Genomic DNA, 18,551 nt, shown 5'->3' with positions numbered 1-18,551 from the left:
CAAAAAGGATATATTAATGGCAGATTTGCTGGTGAAAGTATCCGACTAATCGATATCGGGGCCATAATTTTTATAGATTTCGCAAAAGCTTTCGAATCAGTTGACAGGCAATTCATAATTAAATCACTAAAATGTTTTGGTTTTGGGGACTGTAATATTTACAAAAGATGAGGTCAGTATAGCTAATTTTTTCAAGGAAATTAAACAGTTTTCTGCTGTATCTGGTCTGAAATTAAATAAAGACAAGACCAATGGTTTGTGGATTTGTTCTAACGAAAACAAAACAAACAATCCATCCGGAATTACTTTTGTCCGGGAACCCGTAAAATTTCTTGGATTTTCATTGGCTATAATTAAAAAAATTGTGTATTGAAAAAAATTGGAACGACAAAAGGTTTCAAATTTAGCACAAGCTTTAAAATCATGGGAAAGAAGAAACTTATCCTTCTTCGGTAAAGTCACAATAATCAAAACACTAGCTCTGCACAAAAATAGTATACAATGCGAGTATTATCGACATACAGAATAATATTATTAAACAAGTTAACAAAATTATATATAGTTTTTTATGGAAACGAAAAAGAGAAAAAATAAAAGAAGCACAATTGTGCAAGACCTTAATTCTGGTGGCTTGAAAATGACTGACATCAATTCCATGATCGATTTTTTTAAATTATCATGGATAAAGCGACTTCTAAGCCCAGATACTGAAACGTGGAAATGTATTCCGTTATATTATACGCATTCCTGTAGAATATACAATATGCATGACAAAAGTTAACCTATTTAGTCATATTCTTTAAACATAATGCCTACATTCAATAACAATATGCTTATTGCTTGCATACGATTTAATGACATTCACGTCTCACAACCAGAATGCATCTGTGAAGTCAAGCGACAAAGGTTATGGGAAAATAAATATATTACCTCAAATCTTTTCGCCGAAACATGGATAGATTGTAATTTTAAAACCATGGGAGATATTATCATAAAGAATAGATTTAAAACCGTGAATGAGATCATTCCCCACCTCGCTAAGACACACCATGGAATTATATAATATTTTGCTTTACTAAGCGCAATTCCCCAAAGGTGGTCAGAAATCGTTATTTAATTCTTGTTGTTTAAAACACAAAGTCAATGAGTGTAAGACAAATTACGAACAGATCATAGGTAAACATCGTGTTAAAGATATTTATTTATCGTTTATACAGTCAATATATAGGACTACCATTCCAGGTGTTCAATACAAGTGGGAAATCGACTTACAGATTAATACAATTAAATGAGAACTTTGTTGGAAAAATAAAGTTTCTAACATGTTACATTTGAAAAACATAGCTTAATATCGAAAGGTCCACTGATTAATCTCAGGTAAGAAAGTATAATTCATACTCCAAGTATTGAAATACACGCCATCGTGTTGGGATTCAATATTTCGACATTAATTATGTCATCATCAGGAATGACGTCATTCCTGATGATGACATAATTAATGTCGAAATATTGAATCCCAACACGATGGCGTGTATTTCAATACTTGGAGTATGTATTATATTTTCATAGCTTAATATAACTATAAACTTTTGCATAGAGTAATTCCAACAAAGAATAGGTTACACACATGGAACCTGTCTGCCAGTAATAGTTGTGAAACCTGTAATGTTATAGAAAACGAACGACATATACTATTCAATTGTAGAGATGTAAGCTTCTGTTGGTGTAATGTTAGTACAATGTTAAAATTCAGTGGTCTAAAGTCGTTCTTGGAAGTTATTAAGAACGTGTTAAATAGTCTCCATGCTTACCTTCTGCATATACAAAAGTTAAATGTTAAAAAGATTAGTGTTGGAGATAAAATGCCCGTGGAAAATGTTCCTAAACGAGTTAAAAGCTTTAATTGAATGTGAAATTTTAATTAACAAAGAAAATGCAAAAAAATAAATGGTCAAATACTAACCTTAAAATGTTAGAGACAAATTTTAACAAACGGATCAAACCGGATATATATGATGTATTAACTGACTGATTTGTTGGATGGATATTCAGTAGTTAAAAAACATTAAACAAAAGTAAAATTATATATATATAATATGGTCTCAATATTGATAAATAAACTATTGGGTATGGTTGACTATGTTAATTATTATGATGATGATTATTATTATTATTATTAGTATTATTATTAGTATTATTACTATTATTATTATTATTATTATTATTATTATTATCATCATTTTCTTGACAGTTAAGTGATTATGCATTGTTGCATTGATTGTTTTATGAAAGGTCTGGATTAATTAACTTATTGTATTGATTGTATAATGTTTAGATATGTAAAATTTTAACGTGAAGGAAATATTATTTATTTAGAATAAGTGATAAATATGTCAATAGTAACAAAACAATAGTTATGCTCAAAGAAATGAAGGAATAAATAAAAGTGGGACGACTCCATAAAAGAGAAAAAAAAAAGAAAAAAGAAAACAGGTCTCGCAATTACTGAATTGTAAAAAGTAAATTGCGTCAACCAGAGACTTACTGTGTTCATGTATGTATACGCTCGTGTTTTGTATGTATCGGTATATGTATATACTTTTACTGTATTTGTATATATGTGACCAAAAGGTGCACTGACTAGGTTCAAATAAAATAAAACATAGGTGATTCCAAATAGAGAAAGTGAGGTCATATTGCTCAACGTTTCGACTTTATTTAGTCATCATCAGGAATAAAAAAAAAACATAGTGAAAATAAGTACCAAACATGTTACGATATGCAAATACAATTGATGAACTATAAGATAGTAATAAGCAGCGATTGTGATTAGTCTAATGGCATAGGGTGTAGTCAAAATTAAATAAACAGTTTTAATTCTCTAGAAGCTCTTAGACCACAGTAAGTGAAGGCTCATGCCGGTGAATAGCAAGCGCTTCTTTAAATAACCAAGTGGGACCAATTTGAAGAATTATCAATTATATTATTATTAGAGTAAATTAAGGATTTAAAGTTAGCTATAGAATCATCATTAAGTGTGTTAGGTACGGTAAATTATGGAGTCCTGAAATTTAACGAAAATTATCGCAGGTATGAACGTGATTATGAACTACACTGTTAGATAAGGTAGTATGTTCATGAATTCTGGTAATAAAACACCTATCTGTTTTATTGAATATAATCATGGTCTCTTATACACATCTAGATGTGTATAAGAGACAGGAGAGAGAGAGAGAGAGAGAGTAGGCATCAAAATAATGATGAGCTGCACGTATGTTCTCAATAAGTATAACATGTGAGTCAAGTACGAAAATAAATGACAGAGGTTGACGTGTGACAGAACATAAAATATATATTATTTAATAGAAAAACGAATATTTCGTCCTGTCCTCAGGACTTCTTCAGCGTTAATGAAATATACAGAACTATTGGCATCATATAAACAAAGCAATCATAAAGGTGACTAGATAGAGTCGGAGCAAAACCCCGTTAAATGTCAAATAAATCAATCCTATACATAGTATATTGCTATAAACATCATATAGATTATAGAAAAAGACGAGCATAATATGTGTGAATGGAATAAATTATCAAGTACACGGTATAAGCATAAAGTTAATCTACCAACGAGCCAGAAAAGGGCAGCTGAAATGCATGACAGTTACAAGCATGAATAGGGGAGACTGATAAATCTCAGGCAAAATGTAGAAAAACTATTTCAAAAAAGAATATTCGCTCATAAAGCCTAAGTCTTTGTTTAAACCTTTATAATATGAGATTTAAGACGGAGGATCCAACGGATCTCAGCACATTTTCTAGCCTTAGTAGATCTGAAATCGGTACCTAGGATTAAAAGGCGCAAGTCACTAATAGAATGGTTCAATGAATTAAAGTGGTCAGCCATGCAGGGAAGCCCTTTTGCTGATCTCTAACTGATTTTTTATGGTTGTTGAGTCTCAATCTAAGTTTACATCCGGTCTCGCCTACATAATTTCCGTTATTACATTTAGTACAAAATAATAAACTACATTAGATGTGTTACAATCTAGAGTCGGTGGGTTTAATGTCTGATTGGTCCCTGGGACATTGAAGTTAGCACCAGGTGTAATTATGCGGCATAGTTGGCATTTGGGTCTGTTGCAAGAGTGACGTGGGTAACTTGGGAGCAAGTGAGTAAGACTTCAAGTTGGGAGGTTGTCTGGCAAGTACAGGAGGTTGACAGAAGATGGGTGCTATCGATGGGTCCTTAGATAGTGATTTGTAATCTTGCTTGATAGCGTTGGTAAGAGACTGAGTTTTAGTACTGTGATCTAGTATGAGCGGTACCCGTTGACTCTGTTGCTTGTCCTTATATATATATATGAGAAGCTCTCCTTGTGATTTAGTTGAAGCTTTGTAACGCGTAGAGGATATCGGCAATTTAGGAAGTGTGACGTCAAAAAAGAAAGTTGATGCTCGTAATCAGCGTGATCCGAGCATATTCGCTTGAGTCGAAGGCATTGGCTATAGATGATGGATTCTTTTAGCTTCAGAGGGTGAAACTATTGAAGTCCAAGTATCTATGATTGTCTGTGGGCTTAGAGTATATGGAAGTGGATATGACACCATTTTTCAGTGCTATGGATAAGTCGAGGAATGATGCAATCTGTTTGTTTGAGTGCTCCAGTGTGAAATTGATGCTAGGGTGGTGGTAGTAGACTTGCCACAAGTCTAATTTATGGATTTTTCGTAGTACATTAGCGCATTTCGGAAAGCGCCACCAGCGTCAGTTTATGTTGAGAAACTTTTTTGATGAGAATCCCAGAAAAGTATACTATGGAACGCCATGCAAATAAGTAATATGGAACGCCATTTGTGCCAAAATCGACATATTCTTAAGCATTTCAACTGATAAGACAAAGATTAGGGACTGGAACCCAGTCTAGCTGTTTGCGTGCGTTTGAAATTCTTTTAGAGCTTCAAGTCCATGTTCCCAAATGATAAATATATCATCTATATACCTGGAGTAGAATGTTGGTTTTAAGTGATGGCTGGATACAATCTGTTCCAAATCTGCCATGAAGATTAGCATAGCTGGGTGCCATCTTCGTTCTCATGGCCGTTCCTTTAGTTTGTATGTAGTGCTGACCGTTAAATGTGAAGTTGTATTTCAAAATAAAGTTAATGATAGAGCATATATCCATAGTGTTTTGCGTTGGGTTGTGCGTGTCGAGAAACTGAGCACAGGCGGCTATACCGTCATCATGTGGTATGTTAGTATATACCCTTACAAAAAAGTACCACAAAATACTATAGTATTACTATGATATTACTATAGTATTACCATAGTAACCATGGTACATTCATGTTTACCATGGTATTACCATAGTATTACCACAGAAGCACCCAACATAATTGGGAATTACCACGTTAAACTATAGAAGTACAATACACTACCATGGTACTACCATAAATGTACCATTAATGAAATGGTAATACCACAAAAGTACCATATAAATACTAAAGGTTTATGGTACTTAAAGGAAAGTACCACCCTTGTGCATGGTACTCCATGATACTTGTTTGGTGTGTATGGTACTATCATTGTATTACCATATCTGCATGGTACTTTTATGGTAATTGTACTACAAATGTACAATACTGTAGTTGGTTTCAGCCTGCTTCGATGATCCTATGGTATTCGCATGGTGCTATCATGGTAATACACAAACTTGTGGATGCTTTAACAAATTTATTGTATTGTTTCGAATGATACATTTTTAAAACATGTGTGGTATGATGTCTTTTGCCAATGTTTAGATATTTGTTCAGACTCATGATACTAAATAAAAGTCATAACAAAATACTGTATCTTATTTATGCCTACTTTTATTTCTAAAAACAAACATTGTGATGTAAATTGTCAATTGAAGATAATGATAAACACTTTCAAGTTGCAGCATTGGTGAACTATGTTCTATGCAACTTTGTAAAATTATTTCAAACAAAAACATACAAAGTGAGATATCATTTAAAAAAAAAACCCCTTCTACCAGATTTACATTGCCATCATGTATCATGTTTAAAATGGTGGGTTGGTAATAAGGAGAGGGAAAGGATATGACTGCTCTGCATCGTGTAAGTGGAAGTTGACTTGTATAGCGGCTTACAAATCATTTCAAAGTGCTTCAAGAATATGAAAAAAAAAAAAATAAAGAAAACCCACGAACAGCTATCCTAAAACTAATCAGAAGCAATATATCAAAGAATCAAATTAAGAACAAGCCAGTATAACACTGCACTGTTCTCCAGCAGTTTGAGACACATGGCCAACTGGAACAGTACTCATAGGTGCTCTAGTTAAACTGGTCACTAAAGCCGGACACTCACTCACTGCGCACGATGCTTGTCGGCCGACGCAATTCAATGAAGAACGCAACGCAACACGTGCGCAACGGATTGTTTTTAATGACGATCCGTTCAGACGGCTACCGACAATCAGCAGACACCGTTGCGTACGACTGTCTTACGACACAGTGAGTGCCCGGCATAAATCTAACCTGAAGGAAATAACAAAAACAAGAAAAAAACAAAAAGTGATGCTCTGTCCAGATTATCAAATTTTCTTTGACAAAAAACTTGTATGCCCATATATAGTCATGACGTGCCTATATATGGTCAATGTCATCATGACCATATTTAGGCATGTCACATGTTTTTTGTCAAGTAAAATTTTAGTCTGGCCAGGGCTTAAGATAGAAGTAATAATATTCCAACTACAGAATGCCTAACATAATTGCCCATACTACAAACACAGGGGCTGGTACAGAAAAACATATATTTGAAGGAACAGCTCTGACCCCCTTCTGTTTTTTTCAAACTAATTTTTTCCCTCACACAAAACTAACCAAGCACTGTTGTTCCATATGTAGGCCCTACTAACAAAATTAAAATTGTTTAAAATGTTTATCTTAAACTATATACTGGTATAAAATGTTGAAATTTATTGATTTAATCCATTTAATTCCATGCTTTTTGCAGCATGCTTTTGCACAGTATAAAGTGATGCAAATTTGTAGGTTGGATATGCATTTATGAAATAATATGATATAATAAATTATATTATTGAAATTGTTATAGTTTCTACAAAATGTCTACAAACTAAACCTGAAGATTCTGGTATGTTGCATTGGAAAGGAGGTGGCATATAGCTCACATTTAGTTCAGTATAAGGACTACTTTTTTATGCATAAATAAATAAATATACTGTATACCATAATAAACATAATATACAGATTGAATAGGTGGATTTCAAACTTCTATAGCCTTTAAATTCATCTAAAATAGGGCATCAATTACATAGCAAGTATCATAGTTTCAGAAATTATCCTACAAAATTACATTTTTTAGTAACTTTTTGGGAAAATACATACTTAAACTTAATTTAACTTGTATGGCTGATCAAAGGGAAGCAGTGATATAACTGGAATACAGGGACTTCTAATGCGACAATACATGTAATTTTAATTATCTTGTCATTCTAATTATATGGGGGTGGGGGGATGTAGAGTACCTAATAATCTAATTAAATTGTATGCTATGTAGTATCAACTGCATTTTAAACTCATTTTTTTAAACTGCTTATATTACATGTATTGTGGAATGTACATTAATTTTACTATGTTATGCTTTGCTGTTAGCAGGTGAGATTGTATTTTTATTTATTTTTTAACAAACTAATCCACTTGGAGTAAAAACATTTTTTAAACAACTATTCAATTATAATTATAAAAACATACATTTGAATAAATACTACAAATAAAATCCCCAAACTTGGTAATTTATTCTAAAAAATGGAATGCTAAATGTATACTTTTTAAAAATAATTTACTAGTATACCCCAAAAAACTGAGTTATGATTATCTCCTACAGTTACTGTTAACTATTTTTTTCATTTTCTTTGATTTTTATCAGAGTTCTGTTTTCCTTTTTTCAGTTGATGGATTGCTGTTATATTCTTCTGAGGATTTTCTTTTCTTTGATTTATCTTTCCTTTGGTCTCCTTTCTTTTTTTCCTTCTTGCTATTTTTTTTATTTTTCCCCTTTTTACTGTTATTTTTCTCCTCTTTCTCTTTCTCTATCTTTTCATCCTCTTCTTTTTGATTATTCTCAAAATTAACTTTCTCCTTGCTCTGTCTCTTATACACATCTAGATGTGTATAAGAGACAGGTATAAAGTGATGCAAATTTGTACGTTGGATATGCATTTATGAAATAATATGATATAATAAATAATATTATTGAAATTGTTATAGTTTCTACAAAATGTCTACAAACTAAACCTGAGGATTCTGGTATGTTGCATTGGAAAGGAGGTGGCATATAGCTCACATTTAGTTTCTGTATAAGGGCTACTTATCTATGGCATAAATAAATAAATATACACCATAATAAACATAATATACTGTTTAAATAGGTGGGTTTCAAACTTCTATAACTTTAAATTCATCTAAAATAGGGCATCAATTACATAGCAAGTACCATAGTTTTAGAAATTATCCTACAAAATTACGTTTTTTAGTATCTTTTGGGGAAATACATACTTAAACTTAATTTAACTTGTATGGCTGATCAAAGGGAAGCAGTGATATAACTGGAATACAGGGACTTTTTTTAATGCGACAATACATGTGATTTTAATTATCTTGTCATTCTAATTATATGGGGGTGGGGGATGTACAGTACCTAATAATCTAAGTAAATTGTATGCTATGTAGTATCAACTGAATTTTAAATTCAATTTTTAAACTGATTGCATGTAGTGTGGAATGCATGTAGTGTACCATGCTATGCTTTGCTGTAAGCAAGTAAGATTGTATTTTTAAATTATTTTTTAACAAATTAAACCACTTGGAATAAAAACATTCTTTAAACAACTTTCAACTACCTGTATAATTATAAAAACATACATTTGAATAAATACAGTACTACAAATAAAATCCCCAAACTTGGTATTTCTTTCTAAAAAATGGAATGCTAAATGTATACTTTTTAAAAATAATTTACCAGTATACCCCAAAAAACTGAGTTATGATTATCTCCTACAGTTACTGTAAACTATTTTTTTCCTTTTCTTTGATTTTTATCAGAGTTCTGTTTTCCTTTTTTCAGTTGATGGATTGCTTTTATATTCTTCTGAGGATTTTCTTTTCTTTGATTTATCTTTCCTTTGGTCTCCTTTCTTTTTTTCCTTCTTGCTATTTTTTTTATTTTTCCCCTTTTTACTGTTATTTTTCTCTTTCTCTATCTTTTCATCCTCTTCTTTTTGATTATTCTCAAAATTAACTTTCTCCTTGCCTGTCCAGACTTCCTTTAGACATTCTGAAGAATTTAAAGTAAAAGTTAAATCTAACATAAGAGTTTCTCTATATAAAGTCTCCAAATTTGAATTTAATTATTCAATTAACCAACAAATCAACCAAATCGCAAATTTCCGATTAGAATGAGGACAAATAAAGAATTATTTAGCGTTATAATAAAGTAGTTCAGTATTCAAAATATATGGTGGTGCTGTACGAAAGCTAAATTTAGTGCCTTACCGTCATCACCTTTAGGTAGATAGTTGTCAATGCACAATAATGTGGTGAGATCTTTTCTATCGGATGGTTCGTCAAAGTACCATTCTTCAATCAGTTGCTCATAGGTCTCTATGAGTGTGTCGCACTACAACACAATGATGATAATAATAAAATGTTTAGCCAAATTTTTTTAGATTTATGGCATGTCTGCTGTTACACCATCCAACATACTGATAATAAATAACTACAACAATAATATAAATAATCATACTGTAATAACAATTTTTATAATAAAATAATGTAAATTATAAATGAGTTACAATTACATTAAAGTGCTATATTCCAAGAGGATAGCCATTATAATAATAATAAAATAATAATAAAGCAATAGTAAATATAAAATGATAGTAATTACATTAATAAATTTAATGATGAAAATAAAAATTATAATTAAAGATATATATTTCAAAAAGTTTCATAATTTGAATAAAATTGCTCATTTAAAAGCATATTTTTATGATGCTATGATTTTTATTTGTAAACTGGAACATTGTCTCACTGCTACCTTTGGCTAATCACAAAATGAATTATGGTAAGAAAACAAAAGATATCATTTCAGATACTAACATATTGTTTCATTTTGTAAACTGGAGCAGATGGTATATCCCACATGTCATCTGGTATTCCAAGATCAACTTTTACCCCTTTGTTTCGCAGATCTTTTAGAGTCTGCATCGTCTCAGGTGTACCTTTAGCTAATCTGAAATGAATTTATAATATTGTAATGATAAGGATCGATACAAGAAATTGATGCATTCTAATTATTGCTTATGTACAGGCAAAACACAATCTGAAAGAGGAATGACGTTGTGCCCTACCCAACGTCAATTGTATTAAATCTCATGATGCACCATCGAATAGAATTTAAATAATGATACTGTATTTCTACTCTAGGATTGTGATAAGGGGACAATAGAAAGCATTGTTTCAAAAACGACCACATCAGATCACAAGCCTCAATCAAGTATTTCTCTTTATATTGTTAAGCTTTTCTTTTGAATACCTTCCGTTCAGACTGTCAAATTTTATTTGATCAAAACATGTGACATGCCTAAATATGGTCATTATGACATCACATCATTACCATAATTATATAGGCACATCATGAATACATATGGGCATAGTTACCAACCTGAGATATTTGAAATATGTGACTATACCCCTGCTATACACCAATTGGATGGGGGTGGGGGGCACCAGGGGTCAGGGGTGGAACCCTGGAGCCCGGGTTCCAGTCACATAATCAGCGGTTGGTTGTGACAATGAAAGCGCAAGACCGCATGCGAATACTAGATTCTACCAAGTGCATGGTTGGTTGGGTTGTTTTGGTCGGGAAAGAGAAATTTTCTCGGTAAATTGATTCTCGAACAAGAAAACAAAAGCTCCCTAATGACTCAAGCTACTGCATGATCGTTTTTATATTTTTGATAGGCCTAAAACCAATTTCTTCTAATTCCATTTTCCCATGAATTTGTGATAATTCGTTATCACGCATAGACTTGTTTTAAATGCGTGACAAATTTCTGATCACATATGTGTTTCTGCAAAATGCGTGTTTCATCCAAAATCATTTTGAAATGCGGGATGCACGATGCCAGAGGGTTGGTAACTATATATTGGCATACAGCAGTTTTTTGTCAAAGAAAATTCGACAGTGTGGACAGAGCTTCAGGCTTTTGAAATTTTATTTCTCAGAGGTAATTGATTTTAAGGCTGAGTCTCTTGTGAGGAGCATATATACACAGATAGTTAATGTTTATTAATGCAATGAGAGAATATTATTGTCGTAAACTGAATATAATGTTCCATTCAAAGAGGATTTTGACCTGAAAAATTAATGTTGATTTAAATGGAACAGTCCATCCATCTTTTAACTTAGGCGAGTGTTCTTTCAATTACGAATAAAAACATTCATTATTTGTTCTCTAATACAGTACCACTTATGTAGATTCCTGTCATTGATATTTACGACAAACAAAAATGTATCATGGTTTCCTGATGATGACATAATTAATGTCGAAATATTGAATCCCAACACGATGGCGTGTATTTCAATACTTGGAGTATGTATTATACTTTCTTATCTGAGATTAATCAGTGGACCTTTCGGTTTTTATATAGGAGTAACCTCATGTAAATATTGTTAGGCTAGATGAGGTTATGTGTATTTAGGGACGTTTTGTTTTGATGGCATCCTTCATCCGAAGCCTAACTTCGTGTTGAACTGTCATCATAATGTAAGTCACCTTGCGTTAGGGTGCAGCCAGGCCGTCGTAGGCTGGCTGAGAATCTTTCAAAGTATAACCTATGATTTCATTGTTTGGATACTGCATAGAAATTGAAAGTTTATCATATATTTTTAAAATTATTGTTAATCAGTTACGATGTGGTTTTATCCATTATGCAACTTATTAGAAGAAAGATAAATTATGTCTAGAAGTTTAGAATACGGGGTGTCTGGTGTTGTATATGGAACGCCGTTACTGCCTTTGGTGGCTCTTTTCCGTTCGGCGCATTTGCTATTCGGCCCTTTTAACATTACGTTCGGTGCTTTTACATTACGTTCGGTGCTTTTTACATTACGTTCGGTGCTTTTTACATTACGTTCGGTGCTTTTACATTAAGTTTGGTGCTTTGAACATTACGTTCGGTCCTTTTAACATTACGTTCGGTGCTTTTGCCGCACTTCGGCTCTTTTATCATTTGGTGCTTTTACCTTTCGGCCCTTTCATCATTACGTACGGTTCTTTTATCATTCGGTGCTTTCATGACCTTTGACATCGGGTCAAGTGGAAAAAATCAACGGCTGTGGGAATGAGCCTAGTGGAAAATCGCATGTAACAAAACATATTCGACATGTGATTATCTTAGTGATAAAATAATAATAACTAACGAAAACAAAAATGTCTCGATCAATCAAAACAGTATTAGAAGACCTGGATCTACATTTTCTTGTCCCTAAGTTTGAAAGGGAAAGGGAAAGGGAAAGTTTTTTCCACATGATTCTGGTGGTATATTAGGGCAAATATAAATATAAGATTATCACTATAGACCTGGTATTGAAAACAAAAATAACTAGGGGGGACTCTTCTTTATTCCAGATATGAAGAAGCAGGCTTATTTAAATAAAAGAAAGGTAATTAATTAATTAATTAATTAATTACCGGTAACCAAATAATAATACCGGTAATAAATAAAACCGGTAATAAATAAAAGTTAAACTCAAAATTTTCCCCCTCCAGTTGACTGATTTATTTCCCCCTCCCTTTACTGTCCGGTCGTTTTACAAATGCTCCTTCCGTGGTTATCTCATATTTTGATATTGGTATTTATTTTTTTGTCTTTTTATTTTGTCTTAGTACCTTTTTAATATTATATAATATATATTTTATACTTACTTCTTAATTCATACGCAATTCAGCCTTTGTTGCTGCTATGTATGTTTTTGATGTTAAATTTTTAATAAATATACCTCAAATAAATAATAAAAACTTAGCATTTATATTACAACAAAGATACACATTTGCAGGGGTCCCAAGTTGGAAAAAGGCAATTCGTGAAGCATGGGTGGAGCCAGTGCAGTGGGAGGGTACAGGGAGAACACCCATCTCTTGGGGAGAAAAGTACGGCTAGAAACAAATAATAGCATACACCGAAATATAAATCAAGATAGCCATTAACACTGTTAAATTATATACATACTTATTGTGTAATAGAGTGTATCTGGTGGTATTTGAATCTGTTTAACCATGAAGCCTCCGTGGTCTAATGGTTATGACGCTCGCCTTGACAGCGAGAGGTCACAGGTTCGAGTCCCACCAGAGGCATTTTATTACACAATTTCTTTATTCATTTATTTACAGGACTACATTCGTTGAGAGCTATGCTACAATGAATAGAGATGTGTATAAGAGACAGGTATATATATATATATATATTATATGAAGAATGCGTGCCCACCTGTGTTTCAAAACATGAATATAATATAGCGTAACAGTAATGAAACTAAGAAGTTGAAAGAAGAAAAGAAAAAAAAAATGAAAGAGAAGAAGAGAGAAGGAGCGCGCAAGTTCCAATAGGCTCGTTCCCACAGCTGTTGATTTTTTCCTCTTGACCCGAAGTCAAAGGTCATGAAAGCACCGAATGATAAAAGAACCGTACGTAATGATGAAAGGGCCGAAAGATAAAACTAAAAAGCACCAAATGATAAAAGATCCATAAGTGTGGCAAAAGCACCGAAGGTAATGATAAAAGCACCGAACGTAATGTTTCAAAGCACTGAATGTAATGTTAATAAAAGCACCGAACGTAATGAAAAAGGCCTATTATAGTCTGTACATACCTCTGTTGGGTAAGTCAGGATGGCCAAGTTATACTTGATAATAGCTATTTTTTTATGTTTACATTGAAATTATATTATTTGTTGGTGGTTTGAATGCTATGAATAAGAGTAGCATATATAATTTTGGAGTATAGGCCTGATGCTTAGATTCAAAAGCAGCCTATATACCACTGTTGTTATCAATCAATCAATCAATTAATCATATTTTATTGTCATTGTTCAGGAGAACATAGAAATTTGTTTTGCTCTGTGGTAAAAACACATTCCAAAAGGCAGAACAAACACAAACAAAGAAACAAAGTGCAAAAGTATGAAACATTTACCTACAATTTAGAGCCCTAATTGCTCTAGGAATTATGATGATATTATTAATGTGATATTAATAGTGATATTATTAATATTATTTGATGTTGTGATTTTACATGACTAAGTAAATTTACATGACAGCAATAAGTTGTTTGTTTATTGCAGAGGTTTTTTTTTTGTTATGTTTTACTTGAGACTGGTGATTTGATTGTTGAAATTCAAGTTGGTTGAAGAATAATGAAACATACAGATCAGCAGCCATATCGTTGTACTAGTGTGTCTGTGTTCAAATCCCGGCCTACGACATTATTATAAGTTGAAACACAGAATGTTCCATTCAAAGAGGATTTTGAGGACCTGAAAGAGGAATGTTGAGTTAAATGGAACAGTCCATTCATCTTTTAACTTAGGCGAGTGTTCTTTCAATTACGAATAAAAACATTCATTATTTATTCTATAATACAGTACTGTACAACTAATGTAGATTCCTGTCATTGATATTTACGACGACAAACAAAAATGTATCATGGTAGTGTTGTACCTGCGGCTTGACTCTCTTTCAGCATGTATATTATAGTTCATTATTCTATCGCATACACCCTCTAGCACCTCAATAAGTCTGACCAAACTGCAAGAAAAACACATCATCAGAATCAATTTGCACTGTTATCTGACAATCCAACAAGATGTACAGTACAGTACCGTATTTAGGTTTGAATTACCAAGGGGGGGGGGGTCTTCTTAAGAATTTGGTTGCGGAAACTTTTTTATTCTTGTATAGGTGTAATTTTTCCCTACCTGACGTTGAAATGTACTGAATTGCAAGTTGTTCTCAGCTGGGACTCGAACCCACGATCACCAGATCACTAGCCTGGCATCATACCTCTAGACCACCAAGCTTGCGCCTGATGGCCAGTGTTGAATTCGAGTTCAAGTAAGCAGCGGGTACTACATTCTTGCAGATTACCCTTCTATAATTTAACTTAAATGTATACTGCATCTATACTTGTTGGTCCAGTGGTGACACAAGGGTTAAGGTATCTGGGAGGGCTCTCGCCTTAATAGTGAGCGCCCTCCCAGAGCCAATTTTTTTCAATTGAAATCGGATAAGTTTGTTGAAGAACTATGCTTGATATGATTATATCATGTGATCATATATTTTTTTTGTTATTTACCTATTTTTTATATTGAGTTTACATTGCTATGCAGAAAACCTAATTTGAATATTTTATAAATATTTACTCTATATGTGTGCATTATAGAGACCATTTTATTCAGAAACGAATATGAGGTCGTCAACTGACCACAACATCACATAATGAGACACTATACATGGTAAATACATTTTGAACATTAAAGATTAATAGCAGGATGAGTAATCTGAAAGGTCTTTCTAATTAAGTTTATGTTGAACATTGAATTATTAAAGACGTTCTATAGCAGAATTGTTCTTCAGGCGAGACTTTCTGCATATTTTTTTAGCGAGCCTGCCGCACGCCAATAATGGTGATTTAAAAAAAAAATGGCCAGTTAACGCACCTGCCACCACGAGCATATAATAGAAATTTTTCTATATTTTGATTATGCTCGCCCTGCCTTGAAATCCCCAAAAATAAGATATATTTCTTCCTAATTATAAAAATATAAAGCATTTAACCATCCCATACTGCACTGTTTACATTCACCAATAAAATTTTATTTTCATTTTTGGCCTGTGCCTGGATGTTTATGGCAAAACTATTAGCTAAATAAGAAAACAAAATTTTATTTTTATTTGTTTCCCACCCTCCTCTGACGATCTTTAACAAAACATGTTGGCAAGAAAGGTATAAAGAAAGTCTTTCCTAAGTAACCAAGTCAGCTGTATTTGTTATTTTAATTCATACATTATTCATGGATTTATATTATACATTTTCCATCAAGTGGACATATATGCTTAACGGTGTAAATTCAGTCCACGAAAGGAACTTGAACCTGATAAAGGTGTCCCAGGGTTGATGCCAGCTGGGCTGGTGCCAAGCAATCAGGGACAGGTTGCCTAGCCATCATGAACCTGTCTGGTAGAAACATGAACATTTTGTTTGTAATCTCCTCTTTCGTTTCATGAAGGGTTATATGTAATTAATATGTAGAGACCAATGATACGACATTCAGGGGATATTTCACGGATTATGACCGGTTGAGCCACCGACAAGTTGAGCCGCCGGTCATTTCTATGGAATGCCAAGCACATCTCTCAGTGAATGTAGTGCGTTAATTGCGGCGTATTTCAATTAACTTATTCGTTCTTGGTACTGTTGTTTGGGATGTATTTCAGTTTATTTACTCAATTATTTCAATTTATTTAATACTCGGTTTTTGCACTGATTTATTAAATATTTTTGGGACGTATTTCAATTTATTTACTTGATCTTTCTATCGTTTTAATTAAAATTTTGTGAGTATTTGCTCAGTTGGCTTGCCAGATAGTAAAAAAAAAAAAAACTCCATACATTCTTATCATTTATTATGTATAGCCTAAGTTTAACAAATAGTACAAAAATAGAAATATATATAAATTACAAAACCATAGTAAATACTGTATAATAACATTGGCCTAACACATTTAAATTCTAATTTTCAATTACAGAACTTTTACTTCACGAACTACGAGCAAATCAACGACTGACAAGACTGTGGGATGAATATGTAGCTGGTATCCGGGGGGTTCATTCACTGATGACATCGGCAAGCCGACTGATCAAATACTCAGCAAATTAACCATGGAAGATAAAACAAAAATAATTAATAATAATAACAATTAAACAGTAATAAGTAAAATTAGTAAAACCAATTTGATTTTTAAATAGACAGATGACTATAAACAATAAATTTAAATGTGTTAGGCCTAGGTTATTATACAGTATTTACTATGGTTTTGTAATTTATATATTTTATATTTTGTACTATTTGTTATACTTATATATTATAAATAATTTAATTAAATAATTTAACAAAATAGTACAAATAACGAATAAGTTAATTGAAATACGCCGCAAACCAAACGTAAATAAACACATTAAAAATAATGTAGCTGGTATCCGGGAGGTTCATTCACTGATGACATCGGCAAGCCGACTCATCAAATACTCAGCAAAACCAATTTGATTTTAAATAGACAGATGAATATAAACAATAAATTTAAATGTGTTATAATAATTTAATTAAATAATTTAACAAAATAGTACAAATAACGAATAAGTTAATTGAAATACGCCGCAATTAACGCACTACATTCACTGAGAGACGCGCTTGGCGTTCCATAGAAATGACCGGCGGCTCAACTTGTCGGCGGCTCAACCGGTCATATGCCATATTTCACAAGCTTTTTTCTTTGGTAAATTCCTAGTCTTGTCTATACAGTATTACTTACGATTTTGTGTACTTGACTTCCTTCTTCTCCTTATCAAACTCATGTCCAATCTTAAAAACTTCATGTGTTTTTGAAGTATCTAGTAGATTTCCCTCTAATTCAGTAACCACATACTTGCAAACTGCAATGAAAAAAACAAATCAATACACATTTAAACATGAATAATATTGTGCTGCTGTACATGGCTGTTATTTACTTATCCAATGATCAGAATAACCGTCTACAGTAAATATATTTATTACAAAGAGGTGGTACATAATATAGGTGCTGGATTACTTTATTCTACTTCGTTATTTTTATTATTAATATTATTTCAGTTATTTACATTTATAAATTTATTTTATTACAATCATACACGTCTTCAGAAAGATTTGCAATATCTGAGGAGATCGCGTGGAATTGGGTGGGCAAGGCCAAGGGGAGCTTTGCTTTGGTCAGTCAAGCATTCCTCTGGCTGGCTAGTTACACACAACGACAAGAAAGAGGGCTCGAAGTAGTAGTAATAAAGTACTAGGGCACCCTCCTGCCTCAGCCTAGCGACCTGTTGAATTGAGAAAAAATATATATATCCTAGCCTAGAGGTCTAGGCTAGGCCTTGTTTAGATCTGAAATACTCAGTACTACTACCAGGCCTAGTACGCGTAGACTCTGATTTATCTCTTGCTCTTGCTTGCCTACCTTCACACTTTGACGGGTCTCTGTGCGGATTAGTTGGATCATCTTCATCTTCTTCTTCACACAAAGCAATGCTTATAAGGCATACTACGATGAAAACAAAAATTACGCCCTTTCTTCTCATTTCTACATATATATGTCGCTGAGATGGACAGGCCAAGTAGAACAGAACAAGGAAACAATTACGGAAGTTATATTA

General features: G+C 32.8%; 1 protein-coding gene across 2 annotated transcripts; it reads right to left on the bottom strand.

The window, feature by feature from the left end:
- Positions 1-5,852: 5,852 nt before the first annotated feature.
- LOC117119732 (protein canopy homolog 4-like) lies at positions 5,853-18,551 on the bottom strand. Of its 2 annotated transcripts, XM_033264580.1 has the most exons (7): positions 18,356-18,551; positions 17,678-17,798; positions 14,807-14,893; positions 10,185-10,317; positions 9,579-9,702; positions 9,287-9,360; positions 5,853-8,120 (listed from the first exon to the last, which is right to left on the bottom strand). In XM_033264580.1, the coding sequence occupies exons 1-7, from the start codon at positions 18,474-18,476 to the stop codon at positions 7,950-7,952; spliced, it is 831 nt and encodes a 276-aa protein (XP_033120471.1). In that variant the 5' UTR covers positions 18,477-18,551; the 3' UTR covers positions 5,853-7,949. The 2 variants fall into 2 exon arrangements, with proteins under 2 accessions (XP_033120471.1, XP_033120472.1); XM_033264581.1 differs by lacking the exon at positions 5,853-8,120 and having other exon boundaries at positions 8,301-9,360.

The sequence above is a fragment of the Anneissia japonica genome, unplaced genomic scaffold (assembly GCF_011630105.1).
Source record: "Anneissia japonica isolate Jap-2015-1 unplaced genomic scaffold, ASM1163010v1 scaffold1149_len126086_cov162, whole genome shotgun sequence".
In the NCBI taxonomy this organism is placed as follows: domain Eukaryota; kingdom Metazoa; phylum Echinodermata; class Crinoidea; order Comatulida; family Comatulidae; genus Anneissia; species Anneissia japonica.
The sequence above is the reverse complement of the archived record's forward strand: the minus strand, read 5'-3'. Positions and strand labels throughout refer to the sequence as shown.